This window comes from Sceloporus occidentalis, unplaced genomic scaffold (genome assembly GCF_023333645.1).
Source record: "Sceloporus occidentalis isolate IW3139 unplaced genomic scaffold, rSceOcc1.0.p SCAF_2, whole genome shotgun sequence".
Lineage (NCBI taxonomy): Eukaryota > Metazoa > Chordata > Lepidosauria > Squamata > Phrynosomatidae > Sceloporus > Sceloporus occidentalis.
In genome coordinates, this window is record NW_028316982.1 from 200337582 (window position 1) to 200355160 (window position 17579).

Genomic DNA, 17579 nt, shown 5'->3' on the forward strand with positions numbered 1-17579 from the left:
TGAATACTGAGTAATGTGGGGGTGGGGTGTTGTATTTTTTAAAAAAGAAGACCTTAGCATACTGATTTATCTGTTTATTTCTTACCAGCTCCCGATGGACCACCTCAAGATGTTCAGCTTGAGCCCATTTCTTCACAAAGCATTCGGGTAACCTGGAAGGTAAATAAGATATGCTCTGTGAGTCGGAAATATCCCTTATACTTTGTTGGGATGTATATCACAGTGTTATTGAGGAAGAAGCCCACAAGGCCAAACAAATAAGGGAAGCTTAATTTGATGGATTTATACTCACAACGCTTGTGGCTAAATTTTCAAAAATTACTTTGCAAGTGAATGTAATTGCATGCTAAATTAAATTTGCATGCAATTATATGTGCCTGTGATTGTGCCCTTTTGAACATTTTATTGCCAGAAATGCAGCTGCAGTGTGAAAATAAATAAATAACTGACTTTTTGGTTGCCTCTTGTAAAACCATGGCACAATTCAATTTGTCTCATGAGAAGACAACATTTTTAGAAAAATGACAGTGGAGCTTAAGCATTATAATGCACATCTGTGTGAACCAAAGGTAACTTAATATTAAGAAAAATATGTAAGTTTGAAACATTCAAATATAGATCATTTACCCAGGCTTGCATTTTCATCTAATATTATATACTACAACACATGTTTGAATTGTAAGTAGCAGGAGTTCAGCTCTTGGACTGTCTTCTGTAGCTAGCTGTTTCCGTGTTAGATTAAATTCAGGATAACATCTAATGTGATGAAGTGGGTGGCAGACCTTGAAAAGTGATGCAGTAATAAATACCTGTACATGTTATTCTTTAAGGTGCGACAAGACCCTTTGATATTTCTATTTTTCTTCATTTAAAATTACATCTAGCTCCTAGAGTCTATAACATTGTCTATGTGTAAAGTAAGGACTTTATTGCACTGCCTCCAGTGCCTGACTTACCTGACTTACCTCGGAAGTTAGGCTGATTTTATCACACAGACTTTCCCCTCAAAATAGCTTCCTGTTGCCTCCAGTGTTGAATTTGGGCCCCGTAAGTCAGTTCAGCGGCCACTTTTTCCCATTCAGAAGCTTCTGGTTTGGAAAACATGACCACCAAAGCGAGTTACAAGGCCTGAATTCAACACTGGAGGCAACAGGAAGCCATTTTGAGGGGAAAATCAGTGTGATAAAATCATCCTAACTTCCAAATTTGGCTCAAATTCAGAAGAGGTAAGTCTGGCACCGAAGGCGGTGCAATAAAGTCCTAAGTAAGATCTCAGAAGCATTATCAAACTGGTAATGCAAGTTGTTAACATTAGTGTTACATTGAATTCAACTGGTATAGAAATCTGACAAGATAGTAACCTATTAATAATACACTGCTCCTAACTAAATGTATTCAACCAAATGTAGCTTAAAAATAATGGAGGACCCTGGCAGAACAAAACAATGGTCACAAAAGTTCTATTACAAATGGCAGAGAGCATTTCATCAATAACATCCAGCCTACAGTTTATGAGTAGAATGACATGTGGGACTGACTTAACTTAGGCCCGAAACAGACAGGCAGCAAGCTCCATCCTCAGGCCAAAATTAGGGCTCGGGGGCACACAGCAACCACAGGCTCCCAAACCATAATACGGAACAGTGGCACCATCATGGCAGCCTCCAGTACACATGGGGGCCACTATGATGATGCAAGCACGGCGCCGCATCCACACATCAAAGTGCCGCGCTTGCATCATTGACGATTAACAGTGATAGCAGCGCACCACACATGCCAAAAAGAACCCGCTTTTAGCAGGTTCCTTTTGGTGCGGAGGGAGCCCACGCTGCAGTCTCTCTCAGGAAAAAAAATGGGTGGTCTGTCAAGCCCCTCACTCACCGTCTGAAATACTGGTTTTGCCATTGAGTTCTATAGAATCAGGACTACTGATTTTTAGCATTAGTGTGAATCAGTGGATAAAGGAATACTTTAATTTTTGGCATGCTGTGGTCCCTATTAATGGAAAATGGGCAATAGACTCACAAAATTCTACTTTTCCTTATTCTGTTATCACAGTTACAACAGTGCTTATTAAATTTACCAGTTCTAGCTTGTTTATGTGTATGCGTGTATAGTATATCAATTCACCATAAAGTGAATATATGCACAAAATTGGTTAAATCAGGACACGAAAATAAGAACAGTGGTCCAAAACGCACTGCAGAAATAATCCTGTTTGAGACAGCTTCAACTGCCCTGGCTCAGTGCTAGGGAATTCTGGAAACTGTAGTTTAGTGAGACATTTAGCCTTCTTTGTCAGAGAGCTCTGGTGCCAGAATAAACTACAGTTCCCAGGATTCCCTAGCACTGAGCCAGGCCAGTTAAAACTGTCTCAAACAGGATTATTTCTGCAGTGTGTTTTGGACCAGTCAAACACTTTCACTTGCCACTGCAGCAAGTAGCATTCAGTTACCTCTTTGGGCTGGCATACTATACTTTGAATTATAAAGGACTTTAAATCCAGTTCCTGGGCACTTTTGATCAACTGAAAACCAAGCTAAAAGTTAAATATTCTAGCTAATTTTATAACAAGTTATTAGTTATTCTTGGTATTGTTTTGTTCATTTATATAGTGCCACCAAGCATACATGATGATACAACAATTTAACAGACAATTCTGCCAAAATCATACAATCTAATTTCATTTTAAAAAAGAAAAGAAATATATATGGGGAAGAAAGGAATTAATACGAATATTTTTAAAAGATAATACAAATAAAAAAGTTGGTGATATACATATACTCTGAATATACAAAACTGTAAACTGAAACTGAAATTCCAAAGTTTTTAGAAGAGAGAAAAGGTTTTCAATGATATTTAAAATCAGCAATCAAAAGAGAAAACCTCTGATGTTGGTGAAGACAATTCCAAAGATACAGAGTAGCAACAAAAAGAGAATAAAGGTTGACCAAAGGGGGGGGGGGGGGACTTTGGTGAAATCAGGAACACAGCATTTATAGAATGAAGATCCCAGTCAGGGCAATAATAAGAACTGAGGACTGGGGACATAGAGGGCAGCTAAATCACACAAGGCTTTAAAAGTCAAAGCAAGAAAAAACTCTTAACTTTGCAGAAAAGGACTTTGCAGTTTTAATCAAAGTACCCATGGAAATCCACAAAAATGCACATTATTGCATGTGCAGCTGTCCATTTGCCTTGCATGGATTTGGAAGGCTGCTCATTTTCAACAGAGGGAGGATGAATAGATGTAAATTTGTACAAGAAAGTAAAGACAATTAACCATCAATGCAAATGTGTGAATATCTGCAGCAATTCTCATAATATCCTTACTTGTAGAATAGCCCCTAGATTCTAATTATATTAATCTGAAGTATATATATTTTTTCAGGATCAGTGTAAAACCATCTGTATTTCTGCATAGGATTCACAGGTGACATTTTGAAGCTCTGGAGCTCATAGGCCTTCATATGCATTTTCAGGGAGAAGGATCACCCAGCACTTCCAGACAGGCTCTGCCTACAGAGCCAAACAGATGGGCTGAGTTGGAGCTCCTAACAGCAATAGCAGTTGAGGCGACTGGGGTAGCAAACCCATTGCAGGTTTTAAACTGAATTTTGGCAAAGAGTCCCAAGATGCTAAACTGGATTCTGGGGTAGGGTGCAGCACCTTGGATAGATCCTTTAAATTGTAGACTAGAATCCAAACCAGATGCAACGTCTCATTCACATGGCTGTCACAGTTGCCTGTTCCTAATTCCAGCTCATGCCCACCCCCACTTTCATATTTGCTTTGTCTTAAAGCTTCTCTAGGAGTATTTCCTGATTTTTACAGGCTACATGTGACCTTAATGAGGCAGACCTTGCCCTTAGGTCCTCCACCTGGGGAAACATGTCACAGCAGTGGCTACTATATCTTTTCTACATCCACCTGCCTCCTTTCTACATCCTCCTTTCTGATAGGACAGGATAGAAAAGGGCCCAGCACAACTGTTTTTCTGCATATCAGAACTGTACCTCTCATTTTCTTTTCTGGAAGAATACATCCTCCACAAAGTATCTGACAGAGGAACTGAAACCTTCAGAGGAGGTATGCCATTGGCTTCCTCTCACACTGAGAGAGTGTGACTTATTCCAGGTCACCAAGTGGGTTTTTGTGAGTCCATGGGGATTTGAAAACTGGTTTCCCAAAATCTTAAACCAACATTCTAACCCACTGCAACACTCTGGTTCTCTCTTACCTAGTATCTCCATGGAATTTAAAATTTGAACTAGGAAACAGAATGTATAGTTTCACAAGCAGTGGTGGAATTTGGGGGAGGGGCAGTATTTAATAGTAAAACCAAAAAGATAGATCATTTCCCAACAAGCATTTTAAATAATCCTGGATAGCAAAGTGTCAGACAGAGCCAAATTTACAAATACCAACAGGTTCTTTATCAATCATCGTCAGTACTGAGGAATCTGGCCTCCCTTGCTTTTATTTGGGAAGTCAGACAGCATTTGATGACAGAAGGCCTATAAGCATCAGTTTATGTTTTTAATTGCAGTGGCACTTTGAAATCCATTTTTTAAAATCATCTGGGCCATTAACTTAGAGCTAACTAGAATTCCAGCACTGATCTTTAACAAAATGGGCTTTAGGAGTGGAAACTTGTTCTAAGCTTCTAATTTATGACTGTAATGTTATTTGTGTACAACTTATATCTTCTTTAGGCTCCAAAGAAACACTTGCAAAATGGAATTATTCGTGGATACCAGATTGGTTACCGGGAATACAGTGCAGGGGGCAATTTCCAGTTCAACATCATCAGCATTGATACCACCGGGGACAGTGAAGTTTACACTTTAGATAACCTGAAAAAATTTACGCAATATGGCATGGTGGTACAGGCATGTAATCGAGCAGGCATAGGGCCATCATCTCAGGAAATTATCACTACTACTCTTGAGGATGGTAGGTTCATATGCTGTATTTTAAAGCAGGTTGGGATTGCATGAGGTCATACATTGATATTTTATATTTCTACAACATGTGCTTACATTTCCTTTTCAGCATATGTGTGGTAGCCTCACTTTGCTGTAGGTAGAGATGGATGACATTGGCAATTTATTTATTTTTTTATTCCACTCAAGTCAAGGTCTTTCTCTTGTGTTGATTTGTGGATTTTGGCAACATTTAAAAAAAATGAAATTCCCACTCATCACTAGTGATATAGAAATATTATGTTACCTGAAAGGTTGCTACAGCCCCATACAGACTGCCAAAATAAAGCTGCTTCGGGTCACTTTGTAGGTATGCTGTTTAAATGATGCATGCGTCCTAAGAGTCCAGAAGATGCACAAAAGTTGTGCTCCAGTCCTTAGGACTGGATCGTGGCTTTGGCGTGGCTTGCAGACTCTTAGGACGCATGTAACATTTAAACAGCATACCTCCAAAGTGATCCGAAGCAGCTTTATTTTGGCCTGTCTGTTTGGGGCCTGCATTTTTTTAAAGAACATTTTCACAGCAAAAAGTGTGTTACTACCCTACAGGTACCTTATTTACCCCTCATACTTTTATATCAAAATTGCAATAAAACATATTTCCTGGGTGACATTTCTATGACCCCGCTGTGGATGCGATGATACTGCAATAGATCTTTGCATGTAGGCTAGAAATCAGGAGTTGTCCCGGGCCCCGGCTAGATTAGATCATGACACACCTAGAGGACGTAAGAGGAGACCCGAGACAAAGCACGGGGAAGATAAACAATGCATAAGCGATCTTATGTGCTAATCCTCTCTTATATGGAAATGTGCAACTATCGCTCTTCTTTCAATTTGGTTTTGCTTCATTGTGTCTATCCTGGAAAACTAATTCCAAACCACTTTATCCTTTCAATCTGTTGATATCTACCCCCAAGGGATATTTTTGATATAAATATTGGCACTATTGAATCTGGTCTCCAGCTCAGTCTAGCAGAAGGCAGAAACTCTGTAGAATTGCTTCGCTTAGCACCTCAATATTCTTGCCATCCCATGTGCTGTGGGAGCTATTGAGTCCTCTCTTCATCCTGGACCCTCAGAGACTGGCATCAAGATCTGCATAAGTAATTATCACTGTTAGTGAAGCCTCATATCTATTCCATCCTCCCAACTCTCATTTCTTAGTCCTCATGTGTGTGCGCAGTTGCTTGTGTGAGTGAATGTCTTTATTCTGCTTTTAAAATAAAACTTAATTCGTATTTTGAAGTCTGCCTCTGGAGTTTTGTATGCATTTGGACCCCATAAACCTGGAATACAAGACCTTAAGACTGAGTTACCCTGCTCCTTCTATATCTCTCCTTTTGAGCTAAGCACAAATTTTCCCCAATGGAAATTCAAAGGATTCTGGAAATATTTTGAGTCTGTACATGATAACCACCCTACCCAAGCAGCATGTGTCACCGAGGTACTACTTCTAATCTGCCTAGTTCTAGGGACACGTACCCTACCTTACTTTCATGTTGCCTCTGGCTGGCTCCCTGACTTGATTTTGTGACAATTCAAGAGCTTTTGGAGACACTTGGTTCACATGTGGAGGGTTCACATGAAGATGAGAGATTACACAGGGAAAGTTGGGGGAATGTGCGTGGAAAATATAATAGGGGAACAAATCTAGTGTTTACAGAGTCATTTACATCCCAAGACTGGTCTCAACTAGCTCCATAAGTATTGGATGAGTGAGAGCTGTCCCCACACATCTTTCCCACCATAAAAGCAGGGCCTCTGTACTAATGCATGGGATGAATCTTGACCTGGAGACTCTGGCCTGGTAAAGACTAGCACAAAGTGCTAGCCTGGGGCCGATTTTAGGGCTCGGGAATGTGGAGCATCCGCACGCTCCTGAGCCCTACTGCACTGTCCATGCACCATTTTGGCACGTGTGCATTCATACGGCACACAAGGGATGTCACTGCTAAGGACGCCTCGGGAGTGGCAGAAGGAGCCGCGTTTTGTAGCTCCTTTTTCATGGTGCATCATTGCCACAACATGCGGTTGCCATCACAACGATCCATGGGAGAAAGGGGTGGTGTCTTTTCCAGAGCACCAGCTGACTGGCTTCTCTCCCTGATCATCTTTCTAGCATGAGGAAAAGGAGCACAAAAGCCAGGCTTTCTCAGCCAGTGCTTCTTACTAAGAGGTAACTACTTCCTTGTGGGGAAAAAAAAGAAGAAATCCAGATTCAAATGTGTTTCTGGGAGCTGGATGAGTCTTGGAATGCAACTCAGATTCTGAAAGTGCTATTTGAGATCTGGTGATGGGATTCTATAGTTCTTTGCTTGAAGGAAGCATTGCTTCAGAAAGGTGGCAAGTGGAAGAGAGGTGAACATATCCAGAAGAGGTCAAATGACCCACTCCTCTGTCATATATGACCTGCATATCCTTCTCCCTACTCAGAGTCTCATAGACCTCTGACCACCATGCTGTATGGATCCTAACCCAGGCTAGCCATTTTCAATGTGATAGCTTAGAGTGAAACATAGCACTTCCTAAGAATGGCAAAATTAAATTCTATCTGATAGCTTTCTAGGCAGTTGGGATCAAGTTATATAGAAGTGCTGTTTTAAAGCAATGATAGAGAGCCCTCTTCTGGGAAAGAGGGATTATTCCATCAGCTAACAGAGCCAAGGAAAGCCAATGGACTAGGAAAATCAAAGGATTAGGAAAGTATGATGTTTAAAAAGTAGTTACAGCCCTCTTAACTGCCAAGTAATATCAGGTGAAATGAAGCCCTGTATATGCTAATTAAATAATAGAAGGCTTTGAAGTCAGAGGTCTTTAAACTGGATTTTATAGAATCATGATACTCTTGGCTGATGTGTATTTGTTTTTCAGATAAAACTGATACTGCTGAGACATTGTTGGCAACATATTTCAGGTCTCAGTGTTTTGTAAGAGCTTACTTTAGGTTGTTGTTTACAGATATTGTTGAAGCTAAGATGATGCACCTGGACAGAAAAAAGTTTCTATTGTTGACTCTGAGAAGAGAGAAAAACACCACTTTTTCATGGGTCTTATTCTTCCATCACTGGTAATGGAAGTCCCATGTAGGCAAAGACTGCAGGAATTGCATTTAAAATATTTTAGCTCCTTCTGATTTAATATAAAATTAAACCCTTTAATTAAACCTATTAATTTTTACAGTGGTAGTTCAGGTAGTGATGATGTTTGATGTTGGCTTTGGCCAGTTTGTAAAGTAACAACTGTTTGCTTAAATCACACACTCGTGGGGCTGAAAGCAGCTCCCTCACTCATTCTATGGCTTTTTAAAGCTTCCATTATGCAGAATTTATTTTTAAAAAATTAATGTGAAGCAAGACATACAAGTCATGTACATCTTGTTTTAATGGAGAATTATACTCCAGAAGTGTGATGCTCTTTCTTTTACAATGAAAATGCTGGATTTTTAAAGCTGGAGATGGGGGTATTTTGCTACTGCCACTGAATTTTAGCAGACTCCAGTGGGTACTGGAGAGGATTTGGCCCTTGGACCAATTGAAGTTACCCATTTCTGGCTTGTATGTTAAAAATGGTCACAGATAGCACTGTGTGGGGAAGACTGAGTAAAAATGGCCTCCTGAAATTGTTCACCCTATTGACAAGTAGCAAAAAGGGTTGCACTCACATTTCAGTGAATATTGTCTACAAAGGCTGAAGGTTCAAAAGATCAGAAAAGCAAATTTTCTGAAACATTGTGAGAAAATTCTTGTCTGCGGAATTTCAGCTTTGTTATTATTGAATAAAATATTACTGTTAGTTCACATCAGTTGAAAGTTCCTCAACACAAATATTATGCAGCATGAAAAAAAGCTGATGCCAACATGGTTTTATTGTGTGACGTTGTTGGTTTTTGAATATTTTTTGTTGTGCAGCATTTTGTTATGCAACATTACATAGAAAACAGCAATGTTGCAAACAAAAATTTTGCAAAACAACAATCTTATGAAAATCCATCCCTGTAGCACAAAAATATATTTTTGTTCAACATCTTTTTTGTGCAGTTTTGCTGTTTATGATAAAAAACAAAAGTTTTTGTGGCTGCCTGTGGCTCCATACCAAATTTGTGCAGTTCTCAGGAGAAGCTGCATAGCTTCTGTATGACTGTGCAGTTTTCTGAGCAAGCAGTGTAGCTTTTTTTTTGGGGGGGGGGGGGGGCGGGGGAGTTTCCTGCCATTGCAGGAGGGGATCCCTGAGTCTCTCAAAGCTAAAGGACAAACAGATTTTTAAATTGTTCTTGACATGTTATTAGTATATGCCAAGACTTGGAAAAACCTAGATTTACTATCCCCCATATAGAGGCATATGAATTAGGATGCACATGTAGTTGTAAATAGACTATATATGCATAATAAATTTGCGTTGCCAGTTTGATGTGAAGAATCACTTCTTGCTGGCATGATCAAGGTAAGAGCAGATGAGAATGGATACCAGAAGTGGCAATTTCATAACTTTTCAACCCACAGAAAGTGCATGGCGTATCTTTGTGAAAATAATGGCAGGTGGTTCAGCCTCCTGCTGTAATTTGTTTGATAATTATAGTAGTTTACCATCCATTTGCCACTTTGTGAAGGCTGAAGAACCATACCTGCATTGTTCTACAAGGCTGTTTTTGGAAACACTCTTACCATTGTCACTGTCCTCAAAGGACTTATTGAAGAAATGTAAAACAATATTTTGGGCTTTATTCTTTTTCTCTAAACTAAGTGTTGTGATTATCTGATTTCAGTTCCCAGTTCCCCACCTGAGAATGTCCAAGCCATCGCAACTTCACCTGAAACCATCTCTATTACTTGGTCTACACTTGCCAAAGATGCTCTCAATGGAATTCTACAGGGATTTAGGGTTATATATTGGGCTAATCTTTTGGATGGAGGTAAGGTTTTCATCCAAAACGTAAAACCTTTCCAGCAGTATAATATTTTGTAAGGTTCTATCTTTTCTAGAGTTGAAGGATTTCTGCTATTTTTCATCATATTATGTTCATTCATACTCTGCACTATGTTCCAATTATGATTTACCTAGGAATGTTTGTAAGAAATAATTCTGCAACTGAAGTGTTTGCAGTTTGTTGAAGATGGCAGTTGCTGATGTACAGTGGACATTGGTGATAATGGTCAGCACTCTTGCTGCCAAGATTTTTATTTTTATGGTCAGTGTGGATGGTGGAATTCAACTCCCCTGTCCAAACTGACTCGTGCACCCTTACGTTACTCTGTTGTGCTGGGATACCTCCACCATGGTCATTTACTGGCCAGGTGATGGTGGAGGGTAGCTAGCCACAGAATGATAAAGACACCCCCCTCAGATGTAATCTGGGCAGTCTGGGGGGAAGATGTTATCTTCCTGCACCAGCTGCTGAAGCACACAGCAATTGGCTGGCCTTCCTCATTGACCTCTGGACACCAAGTGGCCCTGGAGGTTATTCTACCACAGGAAAAGTAAGGTAAAGGTCTGGAGAGGGCACTTACTTAATCTTGGTGGAACTTTACACTCCACCAATGATATCCAAGGTCTTGCCTTCTAATATCACCAGACCTGTGAATTCACTCTCTGAGACTAATTTTAAAGCCATTGTCCAAGCTCTGAATATCTTTTGGGGGATATGTTCAGCCCCTTGGATAGGTCTTTTAAAATCCAGACTAAACCCTGGATCGCATTTATTTTCTTACTGACATCAGAGCCATGAGCTTCCACTGTATACATGCATGTAGTGGTAAACCACTGCAAACAAATGCAGACAATATGAATGTGGTGTAAATAGGTTTAATCATATATTCAATGTATTGGTAATGGAAACGTAAGAAATAGAACATTGGAAGTTTCTTAACATGACAATTCCACTTCTGAAATGTGGACATATAACTGAGAACTCTGGAATAGGAAGAGAAATTAAAACCAAGAGAATTCTGAAGGTATGCTTAGGTTTGTCTGATGCAACCCTATCATAGTATAGCTAACAAATAATTTGACAGTGCATTAAACAGTTGCTTACCAAAGTCTCCTTCAGCAGTTTATGATGCTGTTGTCATATCTTTTTTGTTTGTTTGATAACTTGTCATAAATGGAATAGTTGGTTAGAGAAATCAAAGAGCAATTCATGTTGCCAGATGTCTTGACAGAATTATTTGCTAGTGAAGAGAGCTTTGCAAGCAGAGGGTGGGGAGGTTCCAATTACTGTTAGACCTGAGAAGGGTTCAAGGGACATAATGTAATCATCAGGAGTATTTGTATACTACACAGTTACAACACTATGATTTCACTTTAGCTAACATGGCTGCATCCCATGAAATCTTGGAATTTGTAATTTGGGAAGACTCTGTTTCTCCCTGGCTGAGAAGCATCCTTCCCTAAACTTCAAATGCCAGGATTCCATTGGGATTGTAGTGCTTAATTGTGTAGTGATTAAAGGCTCCAAATATAGTCGCTGAAACAGAATATTTTGAAAGTGGAATGGAGGTAGGTTTAGGTCAATTTAATCAAGAGTTTTTCCATTCCTAGACGGTCGCCTATGTTAAGTGTAGCATATAGTTGACATAGCTAAGTACTACCAGGCTAAAAAGTCTAGTTGAAGCTATGAATCCCCACTTTTTCCGCCTTCTGACTTAGTCAGCATGAGCCAGCAGGACTTGGGAACTGGCAGAGAATACAGCACTTCACTTCTATCCTGCTCCTGGTTGTTCACTTATTGTTTCAACCCAGTTAAGATATTTTTGTAGGCCCTGTTCAAAGATTTTTTTTCAGTATCCTGTGCTGTCATGCTGAAACAATAATTTAAAAAATCAGTACAATAAATGTAGTTTCATAGCATTTTTAATCTAGATCATTTAACAGCCTACTTAAAAAAATTACCATGAGTTTAAAATGGTACATCAGTAGTTTCAAAGGGCTTTGCATGTTTATGCCTCTACATATGACAGTTGCAATTTTTGTGATTAAATACACATTTACTATGTTCATTTAATCATCGTCATAAACTTTATCCCTGCCATACTTAGATATTTTAATCCAACAATTTCTTGTTTATTCTCACAGCAACATAATTACCACTCAATGGGCGAAGAATGCCACTGCTACTAACTCAGTTTAATTTTCTGCTCTGCAGAGCTGGGAGAAATTAAAAACGTTACCACTACACAGCCCTCATTAGAGCTTGATGGTCTGGAAAAGTACACCAACTATAGCATTCAGGTGCTGGCATTCACACGAGCTGGAGATGGGGTCAGAAGTGAGCAGATTTTCACACGTACAAAAGAGGATGGTAAGAACTGCAACATTCTTGATAGCTATGTTGAAATGAAATCAGAGCTGCTGGATTTTGTTTTCCCTTCCTCCAGAGAAATGTCAGACTCTGAATGGTTGCCTGCCTGCCTGCAGCTATTACTTATATTCAGAATCTAGTGTGCTATGTATTCTTGGACAGTAATGGCAACTGAATGGTGGTTTGGTGGTTGTTGTTATTATTTTTTTACTACAACTGATATTTTTTACTACAACTTAGTTAGGCAACATGGGCAGCAGTCAAAAATCATGGAATCTGTTATCAAAACTACCCAGAAAGCCCCCAATTGGAAAAAGGCTATCATCATCATCAACAACAAAAATATATTCATAGACAACTCAAGATGCTACAGAGCAAGCTCACCATGTCCAGCTGAAAACCTAGATGGGTTTCTGGTCAGATAGGCGAGCCAATGTTATTTATACAAAAGGAGCCTAGTCAAACCAAGGCTTTCAGTAGATATAATGAGCTTGGCAAGTCAGAGGAACAATATGAAGCTAAGCAGGACCAAGGAGCAAAGCTGGAGAACATTAGAGTTGCTAGCAGCATATGGTCTCACCATTTTGGAGTGAGGCACCCTCTCTGCTTAGACCATGGACAAGATCTATTATTATTATTATTATTATTATTATTATTATTATTATTATTGTATTTATTTATATCCTGCCTTCTTCCCAGTACAGAGACTCAAGGCAGTTAACAAACCTAAAAAGTCCAAGTTAAAACACTATAAAACATGCAAATACAAGTTTAAAAAACAATTAAACAATTCAAACAATTAAAAACATTACATTAACATTTAAAGTTAAAAACTCTTTTAAACAGAAACAAAACAGCATCTATGTCACATGAAAGCCTGGCGGCACAAACACATCTTTACCTGCTGCCACAAGGATAGCAGGGATGGAGCCATCCTGGCCTCCCTAGGGAGGGAGTTCCAGAGCTTCGGGACATCCACTGAAAAGGCCCTTTCTCTTGTTCTCACTGAAAAGGCCCTTTCTCTTGCTCGTGAGAGGGTAGTGGGACAGAGAGAAGGGCCTCTCCCTATGACCTCTGGGGGACTCATACAGGGAGACATGATCCTTCAAATAGCTTAGACCCAAGCCATATAGGGCTTTATAGGTCAAAACCAGCACTTTGAATTGTGCCTGGAAATGGATTGGCAGCCAATGGAGCTGTTGCAACAAAGGAGTTGAATGCTCCTTGTAACCAGCACCAGTTAACAGCCTGCCTGCAGCTCTTTGGACCAGCTGAAGTTTCTGAGCTATAGGCTGTAATCAGGAGGTGGAAGCTATACAAGAGGAGAGAAAGGTAACCTCATATCTCAAAAGAGATCTCAAAAAAACTGCATCTTAAGATGGCTCCTCACTGCATAAATAATCCAGATTGACACCGCTTTACCTGCCACTGCTCTGTGCTAGGGAATTCTGGGAATGGTGGCTTGTTGTAACCCCAGAGCTCCACTTTATTTCTCTGCTGCAATCAGGATGCATCTCTAATCTAATTAAATTTTTAATTTTTGTTATCATGTGACTTTTTGGCTGTACCTGTTTTAATCTTTGTAAGTCACCTTGAGTTCCAGATGGGGGAAAAGTATGATATTAATAATGATAGCAACAGCAACAACAACAACATGTTTCCCATTGTCTCTGGGTTTGTGCAGAGATGATGGAGAAGCCCTTTACTCCCTGTATATGTTTTCTGCCACTTCCAAGGAGCATATCAGGAAAAGTGGGGAGGGTAAATTAATTGTAGGGAAAGGATAGCAAGGGCATATTGGAATCTCTTGGGTTAATTTTGATAAATTATTTGAATCCCTTTCTCCAGGATAAATCAGATTTCTCCTCCACCCCCAATTAATCTGGAGATATCTTTGGACAGTTGACACCATTTCTATTTTACATGGTCATAACAGTTTGAAATAAAGATTCTGCCCTCTCATCATCTGCCTCCTGATGTATGGTATTCCTATGTCCTATTTTGATAATGCTGACAAATGGTATTTTCCTTCTACTGGCAATCCAGCACAGCTTGCTTTTTTATCTATCTGGGTTGGTTTTATTAAATCTATCCATCAGAAGCACTATTAGCATATTTTAGCCTGCTATCTTATCTTATCTCATTTGCTTGTGGCATCTCTTGTTCTGGATTATCACTCGTTAAGTCAAAGACATCCATAGGGCTTTTTTTGTTTGTTTGTTTTTTTGGGCTATGTGGCCATGTTCTAGAAGAGTTTGTTCCTGATGCATTCTCTGAAGATGCCAGACACAGATGCAGGTGAAACATCAGGAATAAATTCTTCTAGAACATGGCCACATAGCCCAAAACACACACAAAAAAACCTATCACTTGTTAATTTCTTATGGTGGCTTGAAAATGGAAGACCTTGTCTTGGTGTGTGTGGATTTGGACTTAGATGCACGTTGGATGTCTCCAGAGTTCCATAATCAATGTGCATTGTCTCTGAGCAACCTATTTTGCTTAAGTTCACTATTAGTCTTTGGCATCAACAGAATATTTTCCATAGAAAATGATAGCACAGTGTACCCAAGCAGTGCTTCTGTTTTGGGAATTTATGAAAAGGCCACCTTAGTGCACGTGTTTTATGGAAGGAGAGCACAGAAATAAGAAGCAAAAGAAGCGATGTCTTCCCAAATTAATAAGATAAGAGTAAAAGAGGTGTGGCAAAGGGTCAGTGTTTCATTTGCATTTCTTATCTTTCTTAGAGCTTGATTTTAGACACCAGAGGTCAAGCATAGCTCTGGCTGAAATTGTGTAGTAAAGCGTGTACCTTCAAGGTAGGGAATAGTCAGAGGTGGTTAACCATTGCTTTCCTCTTGATATTCCCTGGAGGTGTCTGTCTCAAGTATTAATCAGGCCTGATCCTGCTTAGCTTCTGAATTCACATGAGTCTGGCACATTCAGGATATTCAGACAATTTGAATTTATGTAAAAGAAACACAAAGCATGGGTTCTTTTTAAGGGATACATGATTTAGTTCCTTCTTCCATGAATCTCGCTGTTAAAAATATATTTCAGTCCAAGATGTTCATGGCACAGTGAAAACAGCAATAGAAATTTCATTGTAATTTTAAAAAACCACAACAGTGTGCTGTTTATCACTTTTGCTTGGCATTTGCTTGAAACTATAAGTGGACTTACTGATTAACCAAGTGTCTTTCCACCTGAGAATTTATTTCACTGATTATTAAAATTTAAATAGACACAGTCATTTTCTCTCTACACTCTAGGCTTAAATTGCATTTTCAGAGGCTATTGTATTTGATGGCATGGGAGTTGAATGATGGTATTCATTAGAAATGACGCATTATAAAATCTTAATTAAAACAATGAATCTGGGTTCCCTAATAGAGAGACTCATTGAGCCAGATCCATAGGTAGTGCAAACCATTATGATCTAGTAAATGGTATTAATTTGCACTTGCTGAAATCTAGCTAATGAATTTGTTCAAGTTTTTCATCTTGCTTGATGATGCTTGGCTTAGTGTAGGTTGTCTCTCTGCTGTACCTAGCTACTCTGTATTGGCATGCTATTGTATCACCATGATCTGCCTGAGAGTTACAGCAGTATGATGCTATACTTTGGCTTTGCCACATTAAAGTGTTTCTGCTTACATGGATTGGGCCATATGATTTTTATCAATTCTCCCCTTCACCTGAGTCTCATCACCTTTGTCTCTGGAAAACTGTGTTTGAGATCTTTGGGAGCTTGCATAACAGAATGGACTACATATTATAAGAGAGCTGGAGAAGACAGGGGTGATAAGTGAAAACTGAGTACCACAACTTGCTTGAAAAAAATCATTTCAGTTTCATCAAATACAATGCCAGGCTATATGGTATATATGCATACTGGTGTAATTTTTCTTATTTTCCAGCCAATACATTTTTGAGTAATTGTGTAGCTTGGAAAATTTACTTTTTTTGAATTTAAGCTGCCCGCATGCACACACCAAAATCTCACAGGCAGTGCAGCTGATGGTCCTGCTGAATGTGGATTTTGAAAGCTGTAATTCTAAAAAGGAACTGATTCCAAGCTCTGCATAACAATATACCATCACTATAATTAATCATTAGTTGCTGAATATTAGTATTATTGTACAGTATTAGCTAAATACACCAGGGGAGCAATGGAAGTCCTGTGTTACAGGTAAACTATTCAGTGGCTATCCCATATGCTATAAATATGGATAATTATGTACTGTTTACTAGTCCCCCCCCCCCCCCCCCCCACAGGATGAAATCCCATGCACACGTATTTGGGATATGAATAAACCAGCCAGGTCAGCAAGGAGAGCGTATTCCAGAAATAGAGTGTGAACGCAGAGAAGGTCCTCTCTGTATTCTGTACATGAAGTATTATTCCCACTTCTGGGAATAATATTTAATTATACACATTAATTATATATTCAGGGGAAAAGGAGGTAATGTAGATGGCCTTTCAGCAGGACTGATGCTGTGCACTGCTGCTTTACTCTCAGATCCCAGAACTTTCTTAAGTCGAGGAAAATTCAGTCTCTGATCTGCAAACTGTATAGGAATTATCTTTCTGATATGAACAGATTACCACAGGGAATGAATCCTGAGGTTAAACACTGAAATATTTGCCTGGGGGAATGTTTATAGTTTTAGAATATTTTAGAGGTAGAATTGCCCCCCTCATAACTTTGGAAGTCTAGATCTCTATTTGACCCATTTAAAGGCACCTCGACTACAACTTGTCTTAAATAAATCACAGCCAATTAATAATAATAATAATAATAATAATAATAATAATAATAAATTTTATTTGTATACCGTTTTTCCATAGATCAAAGCGGTTTACAGACTATTAAAACTATTACAGACCATCTAATAAAAAATAGATAAAATCCAGTAATACAATTATACAGAACACAATCATTCACAGGGTAAGGCAGAGAATCAATGGCATCAAGAACACTCAACTTCATTCCTCGAGGGGGAAGGCTTGACAAAAGAGAAAGGTTTTAAGCGTCTTTTTAAATGTATCTGGGGGGGTCATAAGACGGAGCTCCTTGGGAAGACTATTCCAGATCTGCAGGGACGCCACTGAAAAGGCCATCTGGGATGTGGAAACATATTTGGAAGATGGAGTTTCCAACAGATTCTTCCCAGATGTTCTGAGTGTGCGGGTCAGATTATATGGGGAGATGTGGTCCCTCAAGTAACTTGGGCCCAAGCCATGTAGGGCTTTACAGGTAATAACCAACACCTTGTATTGCACTCGGAAGTGA

At 39.3% G+C, this 17579-nt stretch overlaps 1 protein-coding gene across 4 annotated transcripts in view; it reads left to right on the forward strand.

Moving 5' to 3' along the window:
- The window catches only part of DSCAM (DS cell adhesion molecule), a 486147-nt gene that overhangs the window by 374812 nt on the left and 93756 nt on the right, over nucleotides 1-17579 (forward strand). For all 4 annotated transcript variants that reach the window (XM_089511983.1, XM_089511984.1, XM_089511982.1 and 1 more), the window contains exons 16-19: nucleotides 89-159; nucleotides 4716-4956; nucleotides 9751-9897; nucleotides 12127-12282. In XM_089511983.1, the coding sequence (XP_089368109.1) occupies nucleotides 89-159; nucleotides 4716-4956; nucleotides 9751-9897; nucleotides 12127-12282 (615 nt within the window). The remainder of the gene's footprint in view (nucleotides 1-88; nucleotides 160-4715; nucleotides 4957-9750; nucleotides 9898-12126; nucleotides 12283-17579) is intronic.